The following is a 25,590-nucleotide window of genomic DNA, read 5'->3' as shown; positions in this document are numbered from 1 at the left end:
CGTGCAATCCTGAACAGTCTCTGCTACGCACGGGTTGTGGTTCTCTGTATAGTTACCTGGACGAGTGTTGGGTCTGAGGTGGAGGAGTCCTCAGAAGACCATCTTCATTCTGCACCCTCACCTGGACCAGAGAAGTTTAATCGGAGCTCAAGGCAATAGTCGTGTAAATAGTGGTTCTCTTGTGGAGGGAGCAGCTGGCCCCGCTCTACGTCACTTGATGTCTAAGTCAACGTTTGGAGCCCTTAAAGCACTTCGTGTAGAGATAGGTGGAAGCAAACACTTCGAAGCTTCTTCTAAACCATGAGTGCTGGCTCTCCCTCCTCCGTTGACCTGCCTCTCAAAGGTGGAGACCTCTGAGGCTCTGTCCCGAGTCCCCTTGCTTCCTTACCTACACACTCACACTCTATGATTACATCCAAATGCATGACCTCAAGTGGCATGGGAGTGCTGGTCACCCCCACACCCTGCCTTGACCCTTGCTGGGAACCCCAGACTCCTCCCTCCGGCTGCTCACGTGAGGATGCTTGGTAGACACATCCTAGTTAACAGATCCACACTAGAGATCTTCTCCAAGACTGCATGTCTCATGGGCTAACCCATGTCATTGATTTGCACCAGTCTTCACTCGGTGATTCAACCCCCAACCCCCTTGAGCCCCCAAAGCCTCTTTCTTTGATCTGCCCTCTACCTCATATTCCAACAGCGTGTCCTATGAACTTTCTCTTCTAAGCATACCTGACATTGATCCCCTTGTCTCCTCTCCAACCGTTACAGCCTCCTCCAGGCCAGCATCACCTCCAGTTCACCTCCCCTGTGGGTTTGCCGATGGTCTTCCTGATTCTTCTTTGTCGTCAATCCATTCTCTGCCCAGGTCACTGTACCGTGTTGAGTTTCCTAGGGCGGCCACAAAGTGGATGGCTTACAAACCACAGCGAGTTATTCTCTCTCTCACTTCCAGACACCAGAAGCCCTAAATCAAGGTGTCAGCAGAACCATGCTCCTTCTGAAAGCTATATTGGGGGATCCTTCCTTGCCTTCTGGTGGTCACTGGCAGTCCTAGGCTTTCTTAGCCTGTAGACGCATCAGTCCAGTCTCTGCCTCCTTTGTCTTCTCGAGGCTGTTCTTCCTTTCTTAAAACACTCTACTATATTCCCATCCACTGAGAAAGAAACGTGAAGTTTGCATGTTGGCAGTACACGGGCCTACCATGACCTAGAGCTGCTCTATCTTCCTCATGCCTTTCTGGTTTTTCCAAGATTTTAGTCTTGTTTCCATCTTACAGCCTTCCCATTGCCAATTCCTTCTGGTGGGAAGCTCATCCTCTGGTCTTCGCGTTCCCGTGTTGCCTCTGTAAGATCTCCCTGGACCCCTCAATCAGAACTTCTTGCCCCTGGGGCGCCTGGGTGGCACAGCGGTTAAGCGTCTGCCTTCGGCTCAGGGCGTGATCCCAGCATTCTGGGATTGAGCCCCACATCAGGCTCCTCCGCTATGAGCCTGCTTCTTCCTCTCCCACTCCCCTGCTTGTGTTCCCTCTCTCGCTGGCTGTCTCTATCTCTGTCAAATAAATAAATAAAATCTTTAAAAAAAAAAAAAAACTTCTTGCCCATGCCAACCACATACTCAACATACCATCTTGTTATAATTTTTTGTGCATCTGATATTGTCTGTTTATAATTTATGTGCTTATGATCTGTCTCCCTTCTTATAATGTAAACCCCGTGGGAGCAGGGATCTGGGGTGCCTTATTTGCCCCTCTGTCTCATTCCTACAATAACTACATTGTAGGTGTTCAGTAGACACTTGCTGAATGAATAGTGAACATGTCCCAGATTTCTCTTCCTTCTGCTCCTGGTACCATACCTGCGTATCTTCCCCTTTTTCACCTAAAATACCCTCCTGTTGCTGGGACCAGAATAACTTCCCTAAGATTTTCTTAGAGTCAAGTTTAGAGTTTTCTGCTCTTTCTCAGAGGAGAAAAGTCCCTGTAGTGTCGGAAAGAGAACGGTAAGACCAGCTCTCGCTTCATTTCCATTCCTGTCTCCAGTCAAGGTCACCCTGAAGGAGGCTCTCCCCCCACCTCCGTTTTACTCTGCCTGAAGGCAAGTAATAAATGTCAATGGAATGGATACATTAACTCTATGGACGGCACCTGCAGAAGCGTGGGGGTGGTGGAAATCCTATTTTCCTGAGCTGTTCACGAATGTAGACTTTCCGGGCATGCAGAAAAAGGCTTTGCAAATTCCCTGACACCTGTGGCTGAGGCCCTGCACTCCTGGCATCTCTCCTTCACCTTAAGTGCAGACTCCAAAAGCAGCCAGTTTGACCCCTGTCCATACCGCTTGTGAGTTGCTTCTTCCACTCCCTGAATTTGGCACGTCATGCCCTCATGCAGTAACACAGCTTTCAGACAGCAGTTGATGCTTTTGTTGGAGGAAAACCAAACCAAACCAAACAGCAAGAGGGTCTGGGAGTTTATTAGAAGGCAGTTATGTAATGTTTAGGCTCTGTCTTCAGATTTTGATGGATATTTTCATCAGCTTCCCCAGAGCAGGCAAAGCAGCCCCGTCTTGCTGGTGTGGGTATTCAGTGTGCCGGGAGGCATCTGCAGCCTTTTCACCTTTGAAAGAAGATTGCATGTGGTCTTCATTTATGCTGTTCTGTTACATTCGAGCAACAAGCACTCATATATTGACTCTGTACAGTACGCCAGGCGTGGGGCTAGCTTCTAGGGCATGAAGGCCAAGGATGCAGGGTCCCCGAGCGCTTGTAGCTCATATTCTAATGCCGAGATGGAGATCTACAGAGATAATTTCAGAATAACGAACTGCTGTGCTAAGGGAACTCTCGGGAACGGACGGTTAGAGGTAGTCAGCCCAACCTGGACTTCTGAGAGCCTCCCAGGGGAAGCTGACCTTTTGCAGGCTGCTGTTGTTAAGTGTTGACGAGGAGAGGAAAAGTGAGGAATTCATTCTAGGCAGGAGTGAGATGCTTACGGTGAGCAAAAAAGTAGCTCGGTGTTGACAGAGATGGAAGACTAACCCAGGAGGGTCAGGCGATGTGGCTGATGAGGAACCCCACATCCACGTAAATATGTCCCATAGGAATGTGTTACACAATAACCATTGCCATTTGGGTAGTAGTAAAAATTGCATGTGAACAGTATCGCCCAAATCCAGCATAAGGAAAGGGTAGAGGCACAAAATTAAGGATAAATTGAGGAATGACTGTGTATCTGGTCCCTCATCTTTAGAGCTGGAATAATATGGTTGTTATTAGAGGAACATCCTAAAGAACTTTTGTGAGGATTAACAAGTCCGTGCGTGCAACGTGTTGGCAAGCGCACCCAGGATGTGCCAGATACGACTGTCATCCACGGGAGCACAAGACCTGTGACGGCATATGTGTCGTTTTACTTACTTCTGTATCCACAGGACCTACAGCAGTGCCTCACGGCTTCAGAAGTCACTTCAGACTGATTACATGACTGGAAAAGAAATACTTGAGCTTGGGTTCGAAGGATGCATAGTTGGAGTAGGCGAAGACAGGACTGGAAGACCTTGGTAAATCCACTGCTGTTGGGTTGTTGATTGGAGAGAAGGGAGGACATCCGTGATGTGTCTTGTGATTTTAGCTTGAGTGGTTGTGTAGATGGAGATTCTCTCGATGAATTAAGACTCACGGGCAGAGAGCTATATTTGGTTGGCACGTGGGGAGGTGTATGAGATCGTTTGGTGTAAGAAGAGAGTCAAAGACCAAGCCCTGAGGAACTCGTACCTAAAAGGTGAGGTGGACAATGATGATATCATAACGGCAACATAGAGTGATGTGGGAAATAAGAAGAAAACTTGGAGAAGAGAAGATTCAGAAAAGAGCATGAACGGTGAATGGTGCGAAAAAGGCCAGTAAGATGAGGGCACAGGTCCATAGCATTTATTACCCATGTGATGCTCACAAGTATATTTTTAGTGGAAAGGCGGGGGGCAGAGGATGGATGGATGGAAGGGTGGGGCAAGGGGGAAAATTTCTCACGTTCTTTTGAGAAATTTGTGCAGGGAGGCAGACTTTTGTAAGCAGGACTTGGTCGTGGGAAGGATCTAGACTTACGGAGAACAGATACATTTTCATTGAGGGGCGGTGTCTTACTGGGGAGATGTCAACTCATGCCCAATACAGGGGTTGGTATTTGGTCAAGAATATGATGGATGATGGTGTATTACATTATCTGAGCCAACAGTCAGGACCACACAGATAGGGCAAGATTAGCAAACACCCTGAACGCTGCAGTGCCATTTGGAATGATTGGGACTGTCCACTTATCCAGAGAACATACCTGCAGAATGCTCAGTTGTCTTAGTGCCATGATGGAAGGATTTCATTGTGCTGCTTTCACTTGGCACAACATATGGCTGTGATACCACAAAGTGAATGACTGCAGTTTGGGACCATGGTTCCAGAATCTGTATCAGGGGGCACGGTTCATGCTTGGATGATGCGTATTGGATTTACTCAGTTTTGAGCCATAGCAGATGCAAGTGATGTGGTCTGGTGTGGTCTGTGCAGAGGGAGGCTGGGGTTGCATGGCGGCCAAGTGCAAGACAGTGGGAAGGATGATGCTATGGACGTCAGTTGATTAAGCAGTGAATTAGTTTGTTTTCAAGCGCTCGTGGTCCTGCTGGGATGATACGATGTGCACAGAATTGATCTTCATGATTGTCAGGCATCCCTTAAACAAGAAACTGGAAACATAGGAAGGAAATGGTCGGTAGGAAAACATCGTCTGCCGTGGTGGTCATAGGAGGCTTAAATCAACAGGACGGGCATTATGTGGTCCAGGCTTTCAAGGATGTGTAGAATCATTTGGGGATTGGCAGAGCAGACATCCAGACGCAGAACTTTCTAGAAGGTGAGATGGGACAAGCGGTTTCCTGGGGCACTAACGTGAGACTTAGCTGAACCACGGTGTGATCTTGCTGAGGTGGGTCAGAGCCTGGACACGGTCTGCCTTACATTCTCTACGTGTTTTAGTTTTCGTCTCGCAGGAGATATTAAGAAGGTGTTCAGGTTAGTGAAGAAATATGTTGTTAGTAAAAGCCTCGCGGACATTTCTCCTTCATACTGTAGGATTTAATATCGCGGAATAAGGTTTGGTCGCTGCACTCACCCGAATGCACCATCTAAATTCAGTAACTCAGGGCAGGGCTTAGCTAACTGTGGCGTGAGGGCTCCACACATGGGGCCTGGTGCCTGATTTTGTAAATAAAGTTTTATTGAAACACAGCCACACTCATTTGTTGGTGAGATGTCTCCAAACAAGACAGAAGAGGTGAGTGTTGGGAAAGCAGTTATGGAGCACTTGAGCGAAGTTGTTGACCAACCCCTACACGGACGAGTTAGCAGTTTGATGTCAGGTTCCTTAAGGAGTTACTCTTAACTTTTTAAACTGTGTCAGTTCATTTCAAGGGTGTTTTCCAACGCTGTACCCCTCCTTGGAGCACTGACATCAGGAGACCGTTGCTGTTTATTTTGCCCTCGAAATAGGTTGATAGAAGCCAGATGATTCTATCTATAATTTATGGGGTTCAGTGCCTCGAATGAATAAGTCAAGAAAAGAGTAAAATATAGCATCTTGGGTGAGAAAGCATTGAATGCAAATCGCAACCTTCATACGTATCAGTGTAGTTTGTGTCAATCCAGAGAAACCCTGTTACGCGGACATGGGGAAAAATGGCCAAGAGGGTAATTCGTAAAACTCTGCTCCCAGATCAAGCGTACGAGTGACTGGCATATGCTCTTGCCACTGAAAGCGATTCGACCTGTCGGGTGGCAGCTTTAGAAAGGACAAAAATTGAAGCCTGGTTCGAAAGCAGCCGTTCCTGACAAGAGTCTGGTGGTACATGCTAGAATTTTCTCTGCACTCACCTGGAGAAGTTGACAAGCTCAGCCATCATACCTCTGTGACTTCGCGTCATGGCAAAGTGCCATCTAGATGAGAGACTTGTGACTTTGACAGTTACTTGACCAAATTTTAAATTTAGACCTTGCTGCTTTTCTCTGCTCATACATTTTCAGGAAAAAAAAAATCCGCATTTCTTACCGTTTCTCTCTCTTTTTTTTTTTTTTCCGTCCTGTAAACCGTCTCCAGCTTTCCTGTGCTTACACCTCCTTCTCGAACTAAATCAGGCCTCTGTTGAGTGAGGGCAGGTGTTTCTAGGGATCCCCCGTGGGCTGTTGACTCGCAGTCAGAGGGGTCACATGGGGTCACGTGAGCTGTCCTTGGAGACTTGGAGTTTCTGTGGGGTGAGATGCTTGTTCATACATCGGAGCTGTAGCTGGTGCTATCACTTGCTGGCCGTGTCTTCTTGGCCCGAGATTTGGCAGCTGTGACATGGGGTACCTACTTTGCAAAGTGCGGTGGGGAGGGAATGAGTTAATATCCTCAGGACCTTGAATTGTTCCTGGACTATGGGGCACTCTGTCATCATTCCTGGTCGTTGAAAGTCATTGCGTGATACAAACCTGCTGCGTGAATGGAGCTCAGCGTTGGAGCTCCTGTGAACTTCATTCGGGAACAACCATCGCAGTTACTGGGAGAGCCGCAGTGTGTGCTGTCCCTTTTCAGCCCGATGGGCGCATTTTGCACATAGCCCTTTCCATGGAACACGGCAGGAGGAATGAGCCTCAAAGCTACACCATCTGACAAGTAAGGATGTTTGCTCATGAACACATGCCTGGAAATGTGTGATCATACTTTATCAAACATGTTGCTCCCTGGCGAGAGTGTGCACGGATGTGTTTATCCTCTGTTAAAAATTTAAAAAAGGTTTTTTTTTTTTTTACCATTCCTGTTGTAAAAACACTCCTTTTACAGCTTTAGAAAACTGGGTGAGACTCTGATATATTTATTGATATATTTCTCTAGTTTCTGCATATAAATTCAGAACTATAAGATGAGAGACTTAGACTATACATAGTGGGTTCATATTTTCCCGACAGAGTGTAATAGTTCATCCCGAGTATGATGGTTTGTCTTCTGAAAAATAGCTGGGGATGACACCATACCTGGTCCTGCCGCCCCGTGCATACAGGTGGTCAGTGGATGGCTGCGTTTGGGGGCTGCAGGTACACTGGCTCGCAAGGAAGTCCTGTGTCTTCCTGGAGGGTGCTCTCAGCATCCCACCTGAGCACGGGGTAAGTCCCTTCCCTGCACCCACGTAGAACTGTTTGCTGCCAGGGGGCTGTTTGTGGGTTGGAGCTTCCTAGGGGATCTCGACTCTCTGGCAGGGTGTGACCTCTCGAAGGACTCTTGGGGACTTTTGTTTTCAAAGTGGTTATACATCTCATAGGTTTTTCTTCCAACACCCAGAGGTCTGGGACCTCAGCGAAGTAACTAGAGCAGAACAGATCCCTGATATTTGAATCATGATCTATACGTACCTTGGATGAGCCTGTGGATTGCTATGGCACTGTCTGCGTTGTGTGTGTGTGTGTGTGTGTGTGTGTGTGTGTGTGTATAAGAAGATAGGCATGTATAGAAATAGTAAGAGAGATGGAGAGTGTTTGGTTTTCTTATGGTAAGATTGAGTCTTATTCACAAAATAAAAGCAGATATTTCCATTGCTGGTTTTTCAGCTTTTTTAAAGTATGACTAATAAAAATTGTACATATTTAAGATACACAATTTGATGTTGGGGTGTATGTAGACATTGTGAAATGATCACCACAATCACGTTATTTAACTTAGGCAATACTGCACATAGTTACCGTTTGTGTCTCCTTTTTGTTGTGGTGGTGGTGAGAACACCTGAGATCTACGGTCTCAGCACATGTCATGTATACAATGACACAATGCAGTGTGGTTTAACTGCAGTCACCTTGTTGAACATTAGATCCCAGAACTCACTCATCTTGTGTAACTGAAACTTTGTACCCGTGACCAGTATCCCCCCAACCCCAACCCCCTGCTGGTGGCAACCGCCAATCTACTCTCTGCTTCCGTGAGTTTGACTGGTTTCCATTCCTCACGTACGTGAGATCACGCAGTATTCGTCGTTCTGTGTCTGGTGTATTTTACTGAGGACAATGCTCTCCAGGTTCACATATGCCATTTCCAATGGCAGGACTTCCTTCTTTCCTCTGCCTAGAATTCCACCGTGTGTGTGTGTATAGCCTCTCACATTCTCTTTATGCATTCATCTGTTGATGGACATTTATTTCCATATCTTGGCTGTTGTGAGAAAAGGTAAGTGTCGGTGAGGATGTGGAGGAAAGGGGGCCCTCATGCACTCTTGGTGGGAATGCAAAGTGGTGCAGCCACTCTGGAAACAGGATGATGCTTCCTCAAGAGATTAAATACAGAATGACCGTATGATCCTGCAGTCCCGGGTCTGGGTACCTATCCAAAGGAAATGCAGTCGGAATCTTAAAGAGAGGGGCGCCTGGGTGGCACAGCGGTTAAGCGTCTGCCTTCGGCTCAGGGCGTGATCCCGGCGTTCTGGGATCGAGCCCCACATCAGGCTCCTCCGCTATGAGCCTGCTTCTTCCTCTCCCACTCCCCCTGCTTGTGTTCCCTCTCTCGCTGGCTGTCTCTCTCTCTGTCAAATAAATAAATAAAATCTTAAAAAAAAAAAAAAGAATCTTAAAGAGACATCTGTGCCCATTCATGGCAGTGCTATTCTAAGACACGGAAACTCTATCCAAGACACGGGAAGTTTGGCCCGTCTCAGTCTCACTCACATGTGGATTTGCAGCCAGTTTTCCCTTTACGTTCACCTGGGGAGCCCCCAGGAAACCGTCCTTGGACATTGCCTTTTTCCTTAAAGAAGATACATCTTGTTGACTTTTGGGAAGATAAGAGAATGTGCTCAGTGTCCCAGTTTTTCTTAAGCCTGTGGTTCGGGAGTTGTCTTCCTGAGTTTCTAAATCCAGCCCACCTGTGGTCCTCTTCCAACAGTATACAGGCAAGCCAGCACCAACTCTCTTTTGCACCAGACATGAAATGGTATCAAGGAGTTGTGCAAAGTCACAGAGTTCGGTGTTGGACAAAGCTGGGTTTGTATCTGTGCCCTAGGTCACTAGCTCAGGGACCTTCAGTACGTAACTTTGCTCAGCCCCCTCAGGGATAGGTTTAGATCGCCCCCATCTATAAATTGGACAGCAGGGGTGGCACGACTGTGGGGTAGGTGTAATGGTTTAACAGGATGAAATGCATATTATAGGCCATCGGATTTTGCTTCTATAGATGGGAAGTCCTAGTACTGCCCCCATGAGGTAGATGTAAGGATTTAGTGAATGAAGTGCATATCATAGTCCATATCACTAGTACGTGATCAGTTAAATTTAGCCACTAGAAACAGTACATATAGGACGCGTAGGTGGCTTAGTCGGTTAAATGAATGACTTTGGCTCAGGTCATGGTCTCAGGGTCATGCAGTCGAGCCCCGTGTCAGGCTCCCCACTCAGCCCAGAGTCTGCTTATCCCTCTCCCTCTGCTCCCCCCCACCACTTGCTCTCTCTCAAATAAATAAATAAAATCTTTAAATTTTTTTTTAAAGTCCATATAAAACCGTCTGAAGTAATTTGTATCGTTTTCCCTGATGGGATCCAGAGAATGCGAACTACTTAGTCAACTAGGGGAACACACATATGTCATCTCTGTGTATTTAGTATAGTTTTTACTTTGGAAGCAGTACAGATTAACAGAATTACAAATATTAAACATACTTATTGCTTTCCCTGCACCCAGCTTCCCCCAGTGTTAACTTTCTGCGTAACTACTGTTATGTGTCAAGAAATTAACTTTGAGAGAGCGCCCGGGTGGCTCAGTCGTTAAGCGTCTGCCTTCGGCTCAGGGCGTGATCCCGGCGTTCTGGGATCGAGCCCCACATCAGGCTTCTCTGCTGGGAGCCTGCTTCTTCCTCTCCCACTCCCCCTGCTTGTGTTCCCTCTCTCGCTGGCTGTCTCTCTGACTGGCTGTCTCTGTGTCAAACAAACAAATAAATGAGATTCACTTTGGAACATCACGTTGAAGTGAACTATGCATTTTCCACTAACGTGCTTTTTCGTTTCAGGATCCACTCTGTAACACCACATTGCACCTAGGTGATACATTTTCAAAGGATTCTTTTTCATTATTGTGGTATTTTGGGTCCACCTTCTGATTGATTTATTCGATTTTATGTTAACCAGTGGGGCAATAAATATATACAGTAGCCATTAATGGAGCAAGATCTTTATGTTAGGTAGCAGACTTCCTTTGTCGTTCATAAACTGTAAGTGAAGTTCTACGAACTTGATGTAGTAGGATAGTCATTGCGTGTTCATCTCGTAGAAGGATAAATGCGTGAACATTCTCTGAGCTTGATCCCATACATGGAGAAACAAGTGAAAATCCTATGAGGATTATCTAGAAGGAGAACAGGTGCATATTAGAGTTAAGTCTGTGAGTTTGATCAAGTAGAATAGATTTAAAAAAAAAGTTCCATGAGCTTAATCTAGTCGAATACTAGGTGAAAATTCTATGAGGTTCATCTGGTCAAAGGAAAAGATGTGCATATCCTGTGAGCTGAATCTTACAGAAGGATAAACAGGTGGAAAATCTATGAGTTCAATCCAGTAGGACAAAGAGGTGAACGTATTACGAGGTTCATCTCATGGAAGGAGAAGCAAGTGAAAATTGTATGAGGCTTTTCTAGTAGAAGGATTTGCATGTGCATAATCCGGGAGACCGATCTCGATGAATAAACAGTTGGAAGTCTTTGTGCTTGATCCAGTAGACGGATAAGCAAGTTTAAATTCTGTGAGTCTGGATAAGCAGGTGAAAATGCCATTATCTCGATCTGGTAGAATGGTAAACAGGTGCACATTCTGAGTTGGATCGAGTAGAAGGATAAGCAGGTGAAATGCCGGGAGCCTGATCTATACAGATAAGCATGTGGAAGTTCTATGTGCTCCATCTCACAGAAGGATAACCAGACTACTTCAGAGTTGAGAGTCCTCCTGTAGCCCATTCCGCTATTGACAGCTTGAATAAATTATGACAAAGTATTTGAACTTCCCTATTCTTTTTTTTTTAAGATTTTATTTATTTATTTGACAGAGATAGAGACAGCCAGCGAGAGAGGGAACACAAGCAGGGGGAGTGGGAGAGGAAGAAGCAGGCTCATAGTGGAAGAGCCTGATGTGGGGCTCGATCCTAGAACGCCGGGATCATGCCCTGAGCCGAAGGCAGACGCTTAACCGCTGTGCCACCCAGGCGCCCTGAACTTCCCTATTCTTTGATGTGATATCCGCGATGCAAGAGTAACGGTATTTGTCCGATCATTACCTTAAGATCATGTTGGAAAGATTTAGTGCGATACTTTTAACTTCTCGTGGAGGCCGTTCTAGAAACTGCAGACTATAATATGAATTCGTGTGTGGATTTTCCCTGATGTCTGTGCGTATAAAACATTTAGTGCCTGGAGTTTAAAGATCTTGCTTATAAGGGGAGTTCAGGCTACAGGTGTGAGCTATGCAGTTCATTCTGCAATGGTCAGACTTCAGTGTGCCGTCATCAAAAACCAGCATGACGAAGTCAAGCTTTGCTTTCGAGATCCCTTGAACCTCCAGCAATCCATTTTTTAAGTTTCCACGGCATTTGCAGCCTTTGTTAACCATGCATTGTATTCGTGCATTCTCTCCCTGCGATGCATCAACGTTCTCCTTCGGCTTTCTTCATTTCACTTTTTCATTCTTCTTCTAAAGTCTGAAAAGGTATTTTCAAGTAGCAGAACATCCATTCTCTCCCTTCTTTCCAGCCTGATGTCCATGGTTATTCTTCCCGTGGTGTTCAGCTGTGCTCAGCACATTTAAAGCCATGGGGAACTTTCGGGGAAACCATGCATCTGGTTTTACGTCTGTCTGTGTGCTACCTGCATGGCCTGGGGGGATCCGGCCCTTGGGGCTCAGAGCTCCGTGCGGGCAAGCCTCTTCCTATATCCCTCCAGGTGCATTCCTTGCAGGTCTTGGAGAACATCTTCTTTGCAGAGCCACTCCCCGTGGAGCTTAGCTTACCACATCATCCCCTCCCTACACCCCTGTCGTGCTCTTATCTGCTTATAGTCGAGTCACCTCGTACAGTCAAAGCTCGTTTCCTCAACGAAAGAGTAAGAGCCGTCCTGCGAGTGAAGTACTAGCATTGATGAAATGGCCATCTTGGGTGCTCTCCTCCTGTTCTAGGCACTGGACTTGGCGCTTGGGATAATTCCATGTGATACTCAACCGACTGTGTTGGGGGTGTGAGGCACGGACGCCTGAGCCCCAGAACTGGCGTTTTCCTTTCCTGTGGCAGCCCTGACAAATCATCGCAACTTCAGTGGCTCAAAACAACACAGATTGATTATTTTATAGTTCCGGAGTGCAGGTGTCCAAAATGCGCTAAAATCAAGGTGTTGGCACAGCTGTGTGCCTTTGTGAAGGCTCCGGGGGAGAATGTTTCCGTGCCTTTTTCACAGTCTAGAGGCAGCTGTATTCCTTGATTTGGGGACCTCCTTCCATCTTCAGGGTTGGCCACATAGCATCATCCAGACTCTCTCTGCCCTGACTCTGAGTCTCCTGCTTCCCTCCTTCCCTTATAAGGACCCTTGTGATCAAACTGGACCCACGCAGATAATCCGAGATCCTATCCCAGATTATCCTGAGGATATGGTACCCATATAAGGTATACCTGCTTCCCTCCTTCTCTTATAAGGACCTTTGTGATCACACTGAACCCACTTAGATAATCCAGGATCCTAAGCCCTTTGGCCATGTAAGGTACCACATCGCCAGGTGTTGAGCATGTCAACATGGGCATTTTGGGGTGCCATTGCTTTGCCTACGACCACTGGTGAAAAGTAGCAATGGAATTTCAACTTTGTGACTCTGTAGTCATTGACTTGAGTCCTCTTTTGCTCTGAGAGTTGAGTTTCTCCGATGACAGTCGTAGCTCGTGACCACCAGGCAATGCTGGCATGTGCCGTGCATAGTAGGGGCCGTGTCATATTTTCTTCACCACCATGGATGCTATATTGCTCACAAAATTTTTATTGAAACCATGTAATGAGAGCACTTGGTTCTTCCAAATCACCCACCCCTTGCCGAACATTGAAGAGCGTATTGAAATGAGCCTTAAACCAAGCTTTGAAAAGACATATGTCTCCCTGTTGCCTCTTTTTTTGGTCTTCCAGGGGGAAAAGCAAACAACTGGGAAGGAGGTATCCGGGTTCCGGGCATTCTGCGGTGGCCGGGGGTGATAGAGGCTGGGCTGGAGATTGATGAGCCAACGAGCAACATGGACATATTTCCTACGGTGGCCAAGCTGGCAGGATCGCCGTTGCCCGAGGACAGGTACCGTGACTCAGACGCACTTGGTATTGTGTCATTCGGAGCTCACAGGGGCGAGCGTGTTCTGGTTTGCCTGCACGATGGCATTGCTATCTCCGGCTGGGCTTATGATCCACGTCCAGTTAGGGGACCGACTGGTGGGGCCGCCGATGCAGAAACACCGTCAACCCCATTATCCCAGTGGGAAATCAGCAGCAAGGTGTGGTGTGCATGCACGTCTTCTCTCTCGCGAGCCTTCCACTTTCAACACCCCAGTGATCCTGTCTCTCCTGGCTATTCCTTCCATGGGCTTATCATAGGGCAGCTGGGCAGCTGCCTCTTTGACCCACGCTGTTTGGCTCTCCTACCTTTACTTGGGGTCCCCCTTAGCTGCTCTTTGCTGCAGCAGCAAGAAAGGCAGCTGGATCCCCCGTTAACGGCCCTCCCTCCCAGCATGTCTTCATTTAGCAAGTTCTAAATGAAACGTCTTTCTCTTAAATTTAAATACAACTTCATATGACATTGCCAATGGTTTCTTCTTAAGTGTTATTACCAATCTGAAGAGTTTTAAGTGAAGCATGCTGATTAATTGTTTTCATTAGTTTGGTGGCAGGCCAGGCTAATGTCGTGCAGGCGGGCTGCAAATCGTGTTTGAATTCAGCTGCCAGCAGAATGAAGAGGGAACGGGAAAGCAGAGAGGAAAGCACAGCTCAGCCCGGGCTACGTCCCTGGGTAGCTTTGCTCATATCCTGTTGTTTTCAGGCTTGTTTTATTGTTTATTGTTTCCTTACTATTTTCAAGTTTGTTGTTTAGGTGTATCTTACCCCCAAAACATGCACACGAGCACGTGCACACACACACAGACACACACACACAGACACACACGCTAGAGGCAAGGCAGCATTGGACAGCTCGGCCCCTCACCAACTTTGCGGTCTCAACACCCATATGCATTCTTCCGTGACTGAGGAACCCAAAGACCTTTGTATATGTGGGTTATGTCTGTCAGCACTTATCATAAGAGCCCTTGAACCTGGAAGAAATTCTGAACACACAAGAGCGCCCACGCGCACCTTGCGTCCGTGGACAGTGATGATGTCATCACCCGCCACAAATCCCCTGCAAAAGTGTGGTGTGTGCTCCTGTGGGGGCCATTGCTTCGAAGGCAGAGAGCATTTGGTATTCTCGTGAAAACAGTTTTGGCCCCGTGGGCCCCCTGAAAGGGTTTTGGGGGTCGCCCTGGGTCTCTGGGCCACACGCTGAGAGCATCCGCCTAAGAGCATGGATGCTGCTTGGGTACCAGCAGCAAGGTGTGGTGTGCATGCATGGTCTTATCTCTCGCGAGCCTTCCACTTTCAACACCCCAGTGATCCTGTCTCTCCCGGCTATTCCTTCCATGGGCTTATCGTAGGGCAGCTGGGCAGCTGCCTCTTTGACCCACGCTGTTTGGCGCTCCTACCTTTACTTGGGGTCGTGGCTTCCCCGTTGGGTACGTGTTTCACTTCATGGGTGTTGATTCCCCATCTGGAACGTGGCTTGGGTAATGGTGCTGACCTTATAGTCTGCATGGGAGGAGTGAAAGCGCGAAAGCTTGTAAAGCACATGAATGGTGGCCATTTTTGTTTTTCCCGCCACATTGAGAGGGAAGAAGTACATCAGCTCAGTTCTTTCTTCTCCAACACTCAGTGATTATCCAGAATCCTAGAACCCTAAAGGGAGAGGGCTGACGGGAAGTTTTAGGATCGACTCTGGTCATATTACTCTTTTGTTGCCTCAATGACAGACAGAGAAAACATGGCAGCAGCAAGCCATAAAAAGCGTTACCTTCTGTAAAGCCAGAAGTCTCACGCCCTGTCTCATCTACTCATGGGCCCTTGTTCTTACCCTTGGAGTACAACTTAGTCTTTCCTTAAGGAGTGCACACAGGGTGTTCAGGTAATTTCCTGAACGACATTTTTCTCTCACGGCTCATAATCTTAAAATCAGCACTACCTTTACCCTCGCAGTACGGGTAAATGGGCTTCTTTGCAATCAGGGGAAAGACGGGGGAGGCAAAGAGGGAAATCCATTAAGGGAGATCTTGCGGCTCATGCCTCCCACCCAGCCCAGTCGGAAGCTCATGGAGGTCACTCTGTTTTCCTTGAACGTGCCCATTGAAGAAGGAAGCGGCCTCCCTCTTTGGCAGTCCCAAAATATTTCATGTGGGAGCCGTGACATTGGTAAGAACCCCCTTCGCCGTATCGAAGATGCTTTTCGTGGATCTCCGTGATGCATGTTGACCCAACTCAATGCGACGGTGCTGGCTCAGGGTGGAGCTGTAGGGCCCCGTAAAACGCCATCATCAGCCTGGAGATGACACGGAGAAGAAAACGGAACTCTGCCTCCAGATCCTTCATGGAAGTACAATTAATCACACAATATCCTCATTAAATCATGTTACCAACCAGGTCCAGACCACATTCTCCTATATCTGCCCTGGAGACCGGGAACATTGAACGCAGTGAATCTCACCTCAGCGACTCTTTCCCCCAGGGGTCGTGGACCATGTCTTGGAGATATTTTTGATTGTCTTGACTCAGTGTTCCTGGCGTCCAGAGGCCAGAGATGTTGCTAAAGATTCTGCCAGGCTCAAGATGGCTTCTCACAGGAAAGAATAATTCAGCCAGCATGTTGGTAGTGCTGGGGTTGATAGACACTGGACTCAGGTTCGCTCTTGTCCTTTTATGGAAAATATTATTATAATGTATTAATGTCATCAAACCTTTCCAATGAAAGCATTTAGACAGTATCCCCATATGTGTATCCATCCATCAATGATTCACAAATATCTCTTCCTTAGAAGATAGTCTTAACTCCCCCCGCCAATGATTGGTGAGGTCAGCCCCCCTGATTTCTTGCGTGAGCAGTATTAAATTTACATTTCTCAGGAGAACAAACTCATTTCAAGGGTCGAACCCAAGCTGTGTGACGAGAACTTAATGAGGTACCCTCACATCTTTCTGCGTGTTTTGTGGGAACAGGAGGATTTCTGTTCAAAAGGCCCCTAGCCTTCAGGTATATCCTCGTCGTGCTCAAGAAACGTTTTGAGTCTGGTGGGTGGCCGTCCTGACCAATCAGAGCTTGGTGGGAGACGAGAAGCCCTTCCCCACAGGGTTTCTACTTAGGTCAAGAGAGCAGTGCTCTGGGGATACGCGGAAGAGAGATTCGCTCGGCAGAGTCTCAGCGCTACTGTGAGAATGATTCTCTCATTCGACCCCGTGGCGTGCCTGTGTGAGATTCCTCTCTGCAGTGAATTTTTCCTTCACACATACTTCACTGATCCATTTGCATTCAACGGCACGGTTTATCAAAAGAACTTTTGGTGCCCATTACCCCAGGCGTGTTCAGAAAAATCATTCCCCCATGTCTCCAAATGAGCTGATTCTGGAAATAAAGGGAGGGCAACCTTTTTTTTTTTTTCTTTTTTTTTTTTGGTGATATAAAACATAGGCAACAGGGTTGACATGCGTAAGAAGAATGTATAATGAAATGTATTAATTCCCGAAAATGAAAAATCTTCCATCAGTCGCATCTTCGGAAGCAGATAGAATATTGCCAGAGGAAGCCTACGACCATGCTCGTTGCTCACGGATTTCGGTGATGAAGAATTGTAACGTGCCCTAATTGGTTATTAAACCTTTGGAAACTTTCTAAACTCTAGTCATAGACAGTTCAGCTGGATCGGGAAAGGAAGGGGGGGAAGGGGGTGCTGACATCCTTCAGAATCACATTTTACAGGTGAAATATTTCGGTCTCCTCCCCCATAAACAAAATAAAATAGAAATTTGATTTTTTTTCAAGTTAAGAAAATCAATCAATACCCGGATGCTTGGTACCACTTTCGTGTCATGAAGACAAGGGGAGTGACTTCATTGTCCCGTTTGATTTTGCAGCCCAATAGCTAGGCAAGTGCAGAGGAGTATTTCAGGAGAGTTCTACAAATAAACCTAGTTCCTCTGCATTTTGCAGAATAAAAGGTGAAACTCTTCTTGTACGTGCTAGCACTTACAACCGACCTTGCTTTATGTTCACGTTACGCAACGAGTCTAATGTTTATGAAGGGAAGCATTTTTTATGTTATAAGTTTGGTTCCTTGGGATTTCCTTGATGAAAATACCTTTCTGGTTCCTTGGGATTTCCCTTAGTTTATGAAATATACACGTACTTTGTTCTAAAAACGTTTTCTTTGCTATTACTTTCTACATTGAAGAAATCACTTTATTTTGAAGATTGCCCCAGTTGTGCCCCAAATTAACCTCTTTGTCAGTCCCCCAAAACCCTCTTTTCTCTGTCGCCTCATCGCCAAAGCTTTTCCTTGTCGTATGATCCCCAGATCCTTCTGAAAGCCAGGCAGAGGCAAGAACGATTGGGCCAATGGTTCACTGGTTCGGAGCTAAGAGAGAGGCCAGCACATCCAGGGGGGAAATGAGGGTCACTGTCACCCAAGGAACATTTCCAAAACATGCTCTTTACAGTGATGTGAAGGTCATCCCTTGGTATTTAATTTGACCTGACATTTGAAATGCACGGTGCTTAGAAAGGAATGCTTGAAATCGTGACCATCATCGTGGGACGGGAGCCAATGGACAATACTCCCATGTCACTCTCCGAATCAAACACTGTGTCAGAGGAACACGTTTTCGCAGAATGAAGCGGACCCGATGAAAGAATCCTTCCAGTTTCATTGCAGCAGCTCCGTGTGCACACTTGCTATGAAAACTTGAATTTGCCAGCAGAAAAGGCCAATTAAGGCATCTCTGGATAGAACACAGCAATGCTTCGTGTCACTTTGAGAGACCGTCGGTCCCGGTCCCCCAGGTCATGATGTGATGGGAACCTCTCCGTACAGGCAATGTCAGGGGACATGTGGTGTCTCTGGGTTATGGCCACCGCTAACTGTGACTCACCCACGCGATTTAAAACAATCCCAAGTGTTTTGACGGCTTAGACACCATTTAAAAGTTGAACCCAAGTACGGTAGGGTCCCTTTCCATTTCTCATGGCAGGAATGAGCCCTGTTTTGACAGGCCATATTTCTGTAGCTCTCTTCAACGGTGGCTTTCCATCGTGTGATTTATTGCCCGCTCCTAGGAATGAGCGTGTTAGGTGTAGGATATTAAAAAAAAAAAAGAAAGAAAGAAAGAAAAAGAAAAAGAAAAAGAAAAAAAAAGGAGCTCTAGGTCTACCTCCAAAGAACAAGGAAATAGAGGTAGAGATTGTGTCTGGGAATGAAGTTGCGTTCTCTGTCCTGAGTGGTCCTGGAAAGGCCTGCAGTCCACGTGAGGTGGAGGTCCTGGGAAAGGGGTTGCCTCCCTCTGTCCCCTCCTCTGGGTCATTTTTCACTGCCTGGGGCTTCTCCTCATCAGGCATTTACACCTGCTTACGCCGGTTCCTCCCTTCCTTTCTTTCCACCTTATTCAGGATTGTGTCTTAGTACGGACTGAGTCTTTCTCAAAAGGAATTTGAAAGGACCGAGGCACAATGACTGCCATTTTGGGATAGAAAGAGTATTTCAGACAGCGTGCCGCTTCTGAATTGAAGCGTCTCTCTACCTTGCTTCCTTCTCTTCTCATGGCGAATGGGAGCATGGGCTTGGGAAGGGGGCCAAGTCTGCCTTTTGTTCTTATTTTTAACTCACCATAATAGAATATTTTCGGTCTGCAGGCTTCTGCAGAGCTCATGATTAATAACAGGGGTTGGGGCCGGAGAAGTGCTAAGCAACGGGGCTGTAATTATAGCACGGGGGTTTTAGGGACACCAAAATAAACCACACACAAAGGTCAGGGGACGCGGGGCCTCTCAAGAACGCTAGCCCAAATTATATAGCCAAGTCTGCCATCCAGTTTCTAAAGTCCTCATAATAAGGGATGGAGGGTTTTTAATCAGAGGAACGTACTCCTCAGGTGAGATCATCAGACTCTTTCAGAGTCGCTCTCCGCCCTCGTTCCAGTGATGAGGCCTGATGGAATCAATGACTTCCGTTGGTCTAGTGGGTGTTAATGTAAGTTTCTCTTAGAATATTTAGGCTTTTTTTTTTTCCTTTCTTTAAATGCAAAATAATCTGATTGTGCTCACAAACAATTGCATATTATCAATTGTTTGCATTCTGGAAAGTTCCCCTTGGTCTACTTACATAGGCATAGAAGAGAAATTTGTATCTGGGAACAATGCATCCAGAGGGTGTTTAGTATCATAATCATTAGAATTTATTCACAAAGTAATTCCTTCTGATTTAGACGTGTGCTTCCACGGACGTCCGTCCAATCTAAGTTGTTCCCATGCTATATATTACCTTTTTGCCACCTAAATTGTTAGATGCTATTATTTTCCATAGAGCTGTACTTGGTGAGTAAAGCTTCCTCTGTGCCAAGGGAATAGGCAGAACCTGGGTTTAGGATGAGCAGCAGGGAGAGCAGTTGAGAGATGCCCAGTAGTCAGCTGGGTTTGGGTTTGCATCCCATGGTCTGGTACTAGTCCCAGGACCTTGGCTGAGTCACATATGCTTTCTGGATGATGTTCCTTTATCTCATCACCAAGGGATGATAATGGTCCCAACTCATGGTGCAGGATTCAGCGAGTTCATACGAGAAAAGAATTGGCCCCACAAAGTTGCATATGGCGCCCAACGGGGGTCAATGAGCATTCTTAGTGTTGGTTGGTGGATTATAATTACGTGACTCTATCACGCTTTCATTTGCTAGAAGGACAGCTGACAGGTTGGGACGGTTTAACGCAAGGATGGTGTGGCCATTCCCCCGCTGATGCTCTGCTGATTTGTCCTACAGAATCATCGATGGACGTGACCTCATGCCGCTGCTTCAAGGGAAGACCCAACTCTCCGATCACGAGTTTCTCTTCCATTACTGCAACTTCTACTTAAATGCCGTGCGCTGGCGTCCTCGGAACAGTGAGTAAAACAGACCTTTCCATGCTTCTAGTACGTTCGCCATCGGTGCCGTGCAAGGAGATGAGATGGCAAGAGCGCTTCGCTCTGTAAAGCCCAAGGGATGCCTCTGCGTGTCACGTGGCTTTGTTTCGAGCTCCTCCTCCTGTCTTGTTCCTTCTGGTCCCGTCGCTGTCCAGGCATGATGTCAGCGGACCCCGGCCCTGACTCGTGAGTGGCTCCTCCTCCCAGGCAGAGGAAGTTCAGGTTGCAGCCGGGCACTGCGGCCCCCGTCCTTCATGGCCTGCTGGCTGGCTGCCCAGCTTCTAGCCCGTAGCCCAAGTTCCTTCTCGCTGTGACTTGGCACCCAACCAGTGCTTGTGTTCTAGGAGGCACATGGCTTGCATTTGCACGTCCTCTGCCTGGGAGGACTTTCCTTCTCATGCCTTTTGGGGAACGCTTCGTGGCTTAGTAGCACCTCCCGCCCAGGGCCCCGCTGAAACACCGCCCCTGTGCCCACTGTCTATGCTTTGCGCCTTCCTAGAGCTTTGCGCTGTCCCCCGGAATGGCAGTTAGGTGTTTATGTGACTTTCTCTCCAAAGCCTCAGCCGTGGCGGGGCATGAGCTCGATTCAGATATCTGCCTCCGTGTCCTCGTACCTCCCAAACTCGGTGTTCTTTGCATCGTGCATTCTACCCGAAAGAGGGTGGAATTTGGGTTTTCCGATACAAGTTTTGGAGTTGTACTTGTCACAGGCGTAAAGGAGCAAACGCAACCGAGCGGTAATCCGCGGCGTAGGGATAGGCTGCAGACTTTTTTTTCTGTATCTTTACACTTAGAATCGCAGTGACGTTCGGATCGCGAAGAGGCATGGGAGCGTGTGGGAAACAGTTTCTGCCCGCGTTGTACAAGCGGCAGGCAGATGGGGAGGAGGGACTTCCCGTTTCATCCTCAGAGGAGAAGGAAAACTCCCCTTTTTCTGTGTCGTGCTTTGGGTCCTGCTCCGGGAGGCTGCACTCTGCCGGACCTCCCACCTGATGGCTCACTGTTAAACTCGGGGTGACGTTCATACTGGTTTTCCACACCTCCCACCCCCACCCTGCGCCCCCAGCCAGTTTGCCAAGGGCTTATCTCAAGAGCAGCCTCGCCTTTCCGTTCAAAGTGGAAAATTACAGCCCTTCCATTAGCCACAGAAATCACAGCAGGTTTACCTTTCAGAGTTTCTCCTCTAAACCCGGGCGGCTCTCTTGCCATGTTTCCTAGAAGGTAAATATGAGAGAAACCTGAGTGTAGGATTCCAGAGCGGGGAGCATTCTGTTTTACTGATCTCGTCAGTGCATCTGTAATTTCACACGTCAGCAGGGGCACGATTTCTTGTTCACGTTTATCGACACAGGCAGGCCTGAGTCATCCAACGAACGGGAGGCGTCCTCCTTCCCACTTGTGTGTATATAGACCTGGAAATGCGCAGAATGAAGGTGGTGTGACTCTCGGCTGGTTAAAGAAATGCGATAGCGTGTCCTGAACTTCCCAGAACCGTGTTTCCGTGAAGCCAGCACCCCACCCCCCATCCCCCACAGTCGGAGAAGCCGGAAGGAACATACTGGATCGGGGGCTGGAGAAACACAGTCTGTGGAGGAGGAAAGACAAAAGGGACAGAGAGAGACAGAAAATAGGGTACGTGAGAAAACCAAGACCCAGATTCTGACAGGCAGCTGGGATAAAATTTGCTTCTGAGACACACCCAAGTGACATTTCCTCCTCTGCAAAACTTGAACCGGCAACAGATAAGGAGACAGGGTGGTATTTCGGTGCTGGAGGCGTCCGTCCAGCTAAGGGGTCTTGATGCACCATGGTTTTTAGGACCCATCTCTTACTTGCCTTTGACGTTCTATCTGAAACTTGGGAGCGGTGCTTGTCCGCGATCTCCCGAGGCTTTGTGGGTGTCTACCCAGTACTTCATCTGTTTATTTATTCTACAAATAGTTTTGAGCACCTGCTGTGGGGCGCTGTCTGTGCTAGGATGAGTGTCTGTCCAAATGCCCTGTCGCCGGTGCTTGCTTACGGCTTAGACCAGGATGCGCGGCCAGCGGGGTCAAATGCTGGGAATGCAGAGGCGCGTGGGGGAAGTGTGACTGTCATCCGTATGGAGTTACCTGTCAACAGTGCTGGTTGGGTAAGTTGGCTGAGATCATCTCAGATCTGCTTTGGGAGGAGATTGCCGGTGATGGCTGTACTCTGTGCTGGGACACTGTCCATAATTCTTCAACATAAGAGGAAGCCTAAGCTCACAATATGTTATTAGAAAAGAAAAGGCGAGGAGAAAGAAAAGAAAACAGGGGCACCTGGGTGGCTCAGTCGGTGAAGTGTCTGCCTTGGGCTCAGGTCACGATCCTGGAGCCCCGGGATTGAGTCCTGCATCGGGCTCCCTGCTCAGCAGGGAATCTGCGTCTCCCTCTACCCTTCCCCCTGCTCGCACTCTCTCTCTTGCTCTCTTGCTGTCTAAATAAAATCTTAAAAGAAAATGGAAATTTGAGATGAGGTTTTAGTCGCAGGTAGGAGCCAGCTCCCGCTTGGTCGAGAATCTTTCCCATGTGCTGTTAAACCGTTGCTAACTTCAAGTCAGTCTGTGCTGGGAATATTGACACCATGGGAATCAGCAGACTCAGCAAATCCGGGCTTTGTTCCTCTCTCAGAGGAAGAGCTGACGTACCAGCAGGTCATTGCTACCGGGAAATTAGACCTGACCGTACACGTTGTTAAGGTCCAATTACCATTTGTCCTGATTAGTTGGAGCCCGGAGTATTCCCGACTTAGGAAATACTTACTCTCCAAACACTTAGAGCTACAATTCTGTTTCCACCCTTTTGAAACATGAATCCCTTTTAACTGTTATATACACCGTCGTCTCTATAATTTAATAATTCCATAATTATAATTCAGTTGTCTCAGCAAGTTGAATGACATAATTTAATCACAAGCTGGTATCGTTACTGCCATTACATTGTGAGAGAACTCACAAACGTGTTATTATAACATGCATAAGTTCTCTTGCGTTGAAACGGAAATTTTGAGTTAAAATGGAGTGTTCAATGTGCATTAAAAGTCTTGGCTTTAAGTTTAGGCATACGAGTCAGTGCTATTAAAAATCCGCTGTAATGACAGCTTGATTTTATGGATAAAATTCATTTTAGAAAGCAGGTACCTACTTGGCTCTAGGATTCTATTACTGATTTTCAAGCTTGTGATTATAGTGTATAAAATAATTGCTCATATGAATATGTGAGAGCCCCCAGCCCAGCTGGACACACAAAAATTCACAGGACGTGGTTCACCTGATGGTGAACCCAAAGGGCCTCACTAATCCGGCTACGTTTTCAGTGCAAGTTTTCTGGAAACTTTTTTTCTGTGATTAAAAAAAAAAAAAAAAAAAAGCATCTTTAAAAAAAACAGAACGAAACGCTGTAGGATAATAGGATTCCTTCTAAAGAAATGTGTTCCTGTCCAACTTCAAGGTGCCTTCTTTCCAAAATAGGGGATAAGGAAGGTTTATTCTTCTTCAATTATGTAATCTTGTTTATTATTAGAATTTCTGTAATGAATATGCAGATTTCGTTAACTCCTTTCTGTTTCCCATGCCTATGCAAGAGAGAAGTAAGGTTTAAAATCAAAACAGCATGACCGCGGTTAAGGAAAGAAAAATGCTTGCTTTGTGAACCATCTAAATTTTCCACACAGTTAACAAATTAATTTTGCCTCTAAACTACACCTAAGAAAAGAGACAGTATCCTACTTACAGCGGCTCATGTCTTCACGGGTTGACAGTTAACCAGGGTGACGCGGTTGTGCTTGGCTTTCATCTCCGTTACTCATTCTGCTGGGTGCCCTTCCCTGTCTGATCATCGGAAATGGGATCTAAAGGGTCAGAAATAAAATATCAAGGGCCAACGCTGCGGTGACACGAGCTGCGGCATTTTGCAGCGAGGGCTGCTAAGGATGAGCTCGTCCTTCAGCTGACCTTGAGAAGGACAGCTCTTGCCCTCTGCCGTGACCCGTGTGGCAGGTGGACAGACCGCAACCACTGGAGGGATTTATGTGAAGTCTCAGGCTTTCCCTTTCGTGTGTGAGTCCCTCCCCTGAATGCCGCATCCCGCGAGCTCTGCCTTGGCAGGCATTCGCGCGTGCGTTGCCGTATGCGCCTTCCGAGCCCAGTAGAGGGGACAGCATGTGTACGCACGGTTGTGGCCGCACGGGCCCGGTGGGGTCCCATGACACAACGGAATCCGCTTTGGCAACCGGGGAGAGCAAGTAATGTATGAGGATGGAGGCGGCTTCCCCGAAATTGTGAGACCTTTATTTCATTTATTTTATCTCATTAGCGCTCAGACTCTCAGGAACGGGCTGCACTTCCCGGCTGTTCATTTCCTTTAATGGGAAAAAAACCTCATAAATGGATTTTTCGTTTTCTTCAATGTAGTCCATTAAACATATATTTTCATACAGCACTTTGTATCCTCTTACATTAGACAGTACTAGGCAGGTTTTAAAATAGACATCCGGGGCACCTGGCTGGCTCAATCGGTAGAGCCCGCGACCCTTGATCTCGGGGTCATGAGTTCAAGCCCCATGTTGGGTGCAGCGATGACTTAACAATAAAACCTGTAAAATAGACGTCCGCTTTTCTACTAAAGGTTTCATATGCCTGACCCAAGATTTCATTAGTATCGGGGATGAAAAAAGTGTCAGCTGTGACTTTGGCTAATTTGTCACAATGTGGGGGCACGTGGCTGCTCAATCCTTAGAGCATGGCGATGCTTGATCACGGGGTTGTGAGTTCGAGCCTCTCGTTGGGTGTAGAGATTTACTTAAAAGTAAAATCTTTAAAAAAGAAATGGTCACAGTGCAAACTTACTTCCTTATAGAGACGGAATAAATCAAAATTAGATTTTCTCAAATACCGAAAAGGACGGTGTTTTGAATGTTTAAACACCTTTTTCGATAGTCGTTCAGAACATGACTTGTTCTCATTATACTTCTGCCCGTTTTAGCCTGCATGCTGGGTTCTGCCATTTTATCGCTCGTCTACACTGGTTTGCACCTCTCCTCTCTGTGACTGACACAGGGCCTGTCCCCGGTCTCTCAGGATGCCTGCTGATGTCTCCAGGTTCCTCCTGAGTTGCTGCCGTAGGCTCTCGGACCTGCTGTGTGCTGCAGGGACATTGCAGTGCTAAGCAAGGCACGTCCTGTTTAACACGTCTTTGTGTCTTCCTTGACTCTGCATCTTCTGTGCAAAACTGTGTGGTAGTTGGTAACATATTCTGCCATCC

General features: G+C 47.1%; 1 protein-coding gene across 1 annotated transcript in view; it reads left to right on the top strand.

Moving 5' to 3' along the window:
- Nucleotides 1–25,590, top strand: part of LOC113240763 (steryl-sulfatase) — a 151,358-nt gene that overhangs the window by 117,213 nt on the left and 8,555 nt on the right. Inside the window, 2 exon segments of the mRNA XM_026478173.4 lie at nucleotides 13,206–13,365; nucleotides 20,166–20,287. Coding sequence (XP_026333958.2) covers nucleotides 13,206–13,365; nucleotides 20,166–20,287 — 282 coding nt within the window.

Source organism: Ursus arctos, chromosome Y (genome assembly GCF_023065955.2).
Source record: "Ursus arctos isolate Adak ecotype North America chromosome Y, UrsArc2.0, whole genome shotgun sequence".
Classification (NCBI taxonomy): Eukaryota; Metazoa; Chordata; class Mammalia; order Carnivora; family Ursidae; genus Ursus; species Ursus arctos.
Note: the sequence above shows the minus strand (reverse complement) of the source record. Positions and strands in the feature narration are given on the sequence as shown.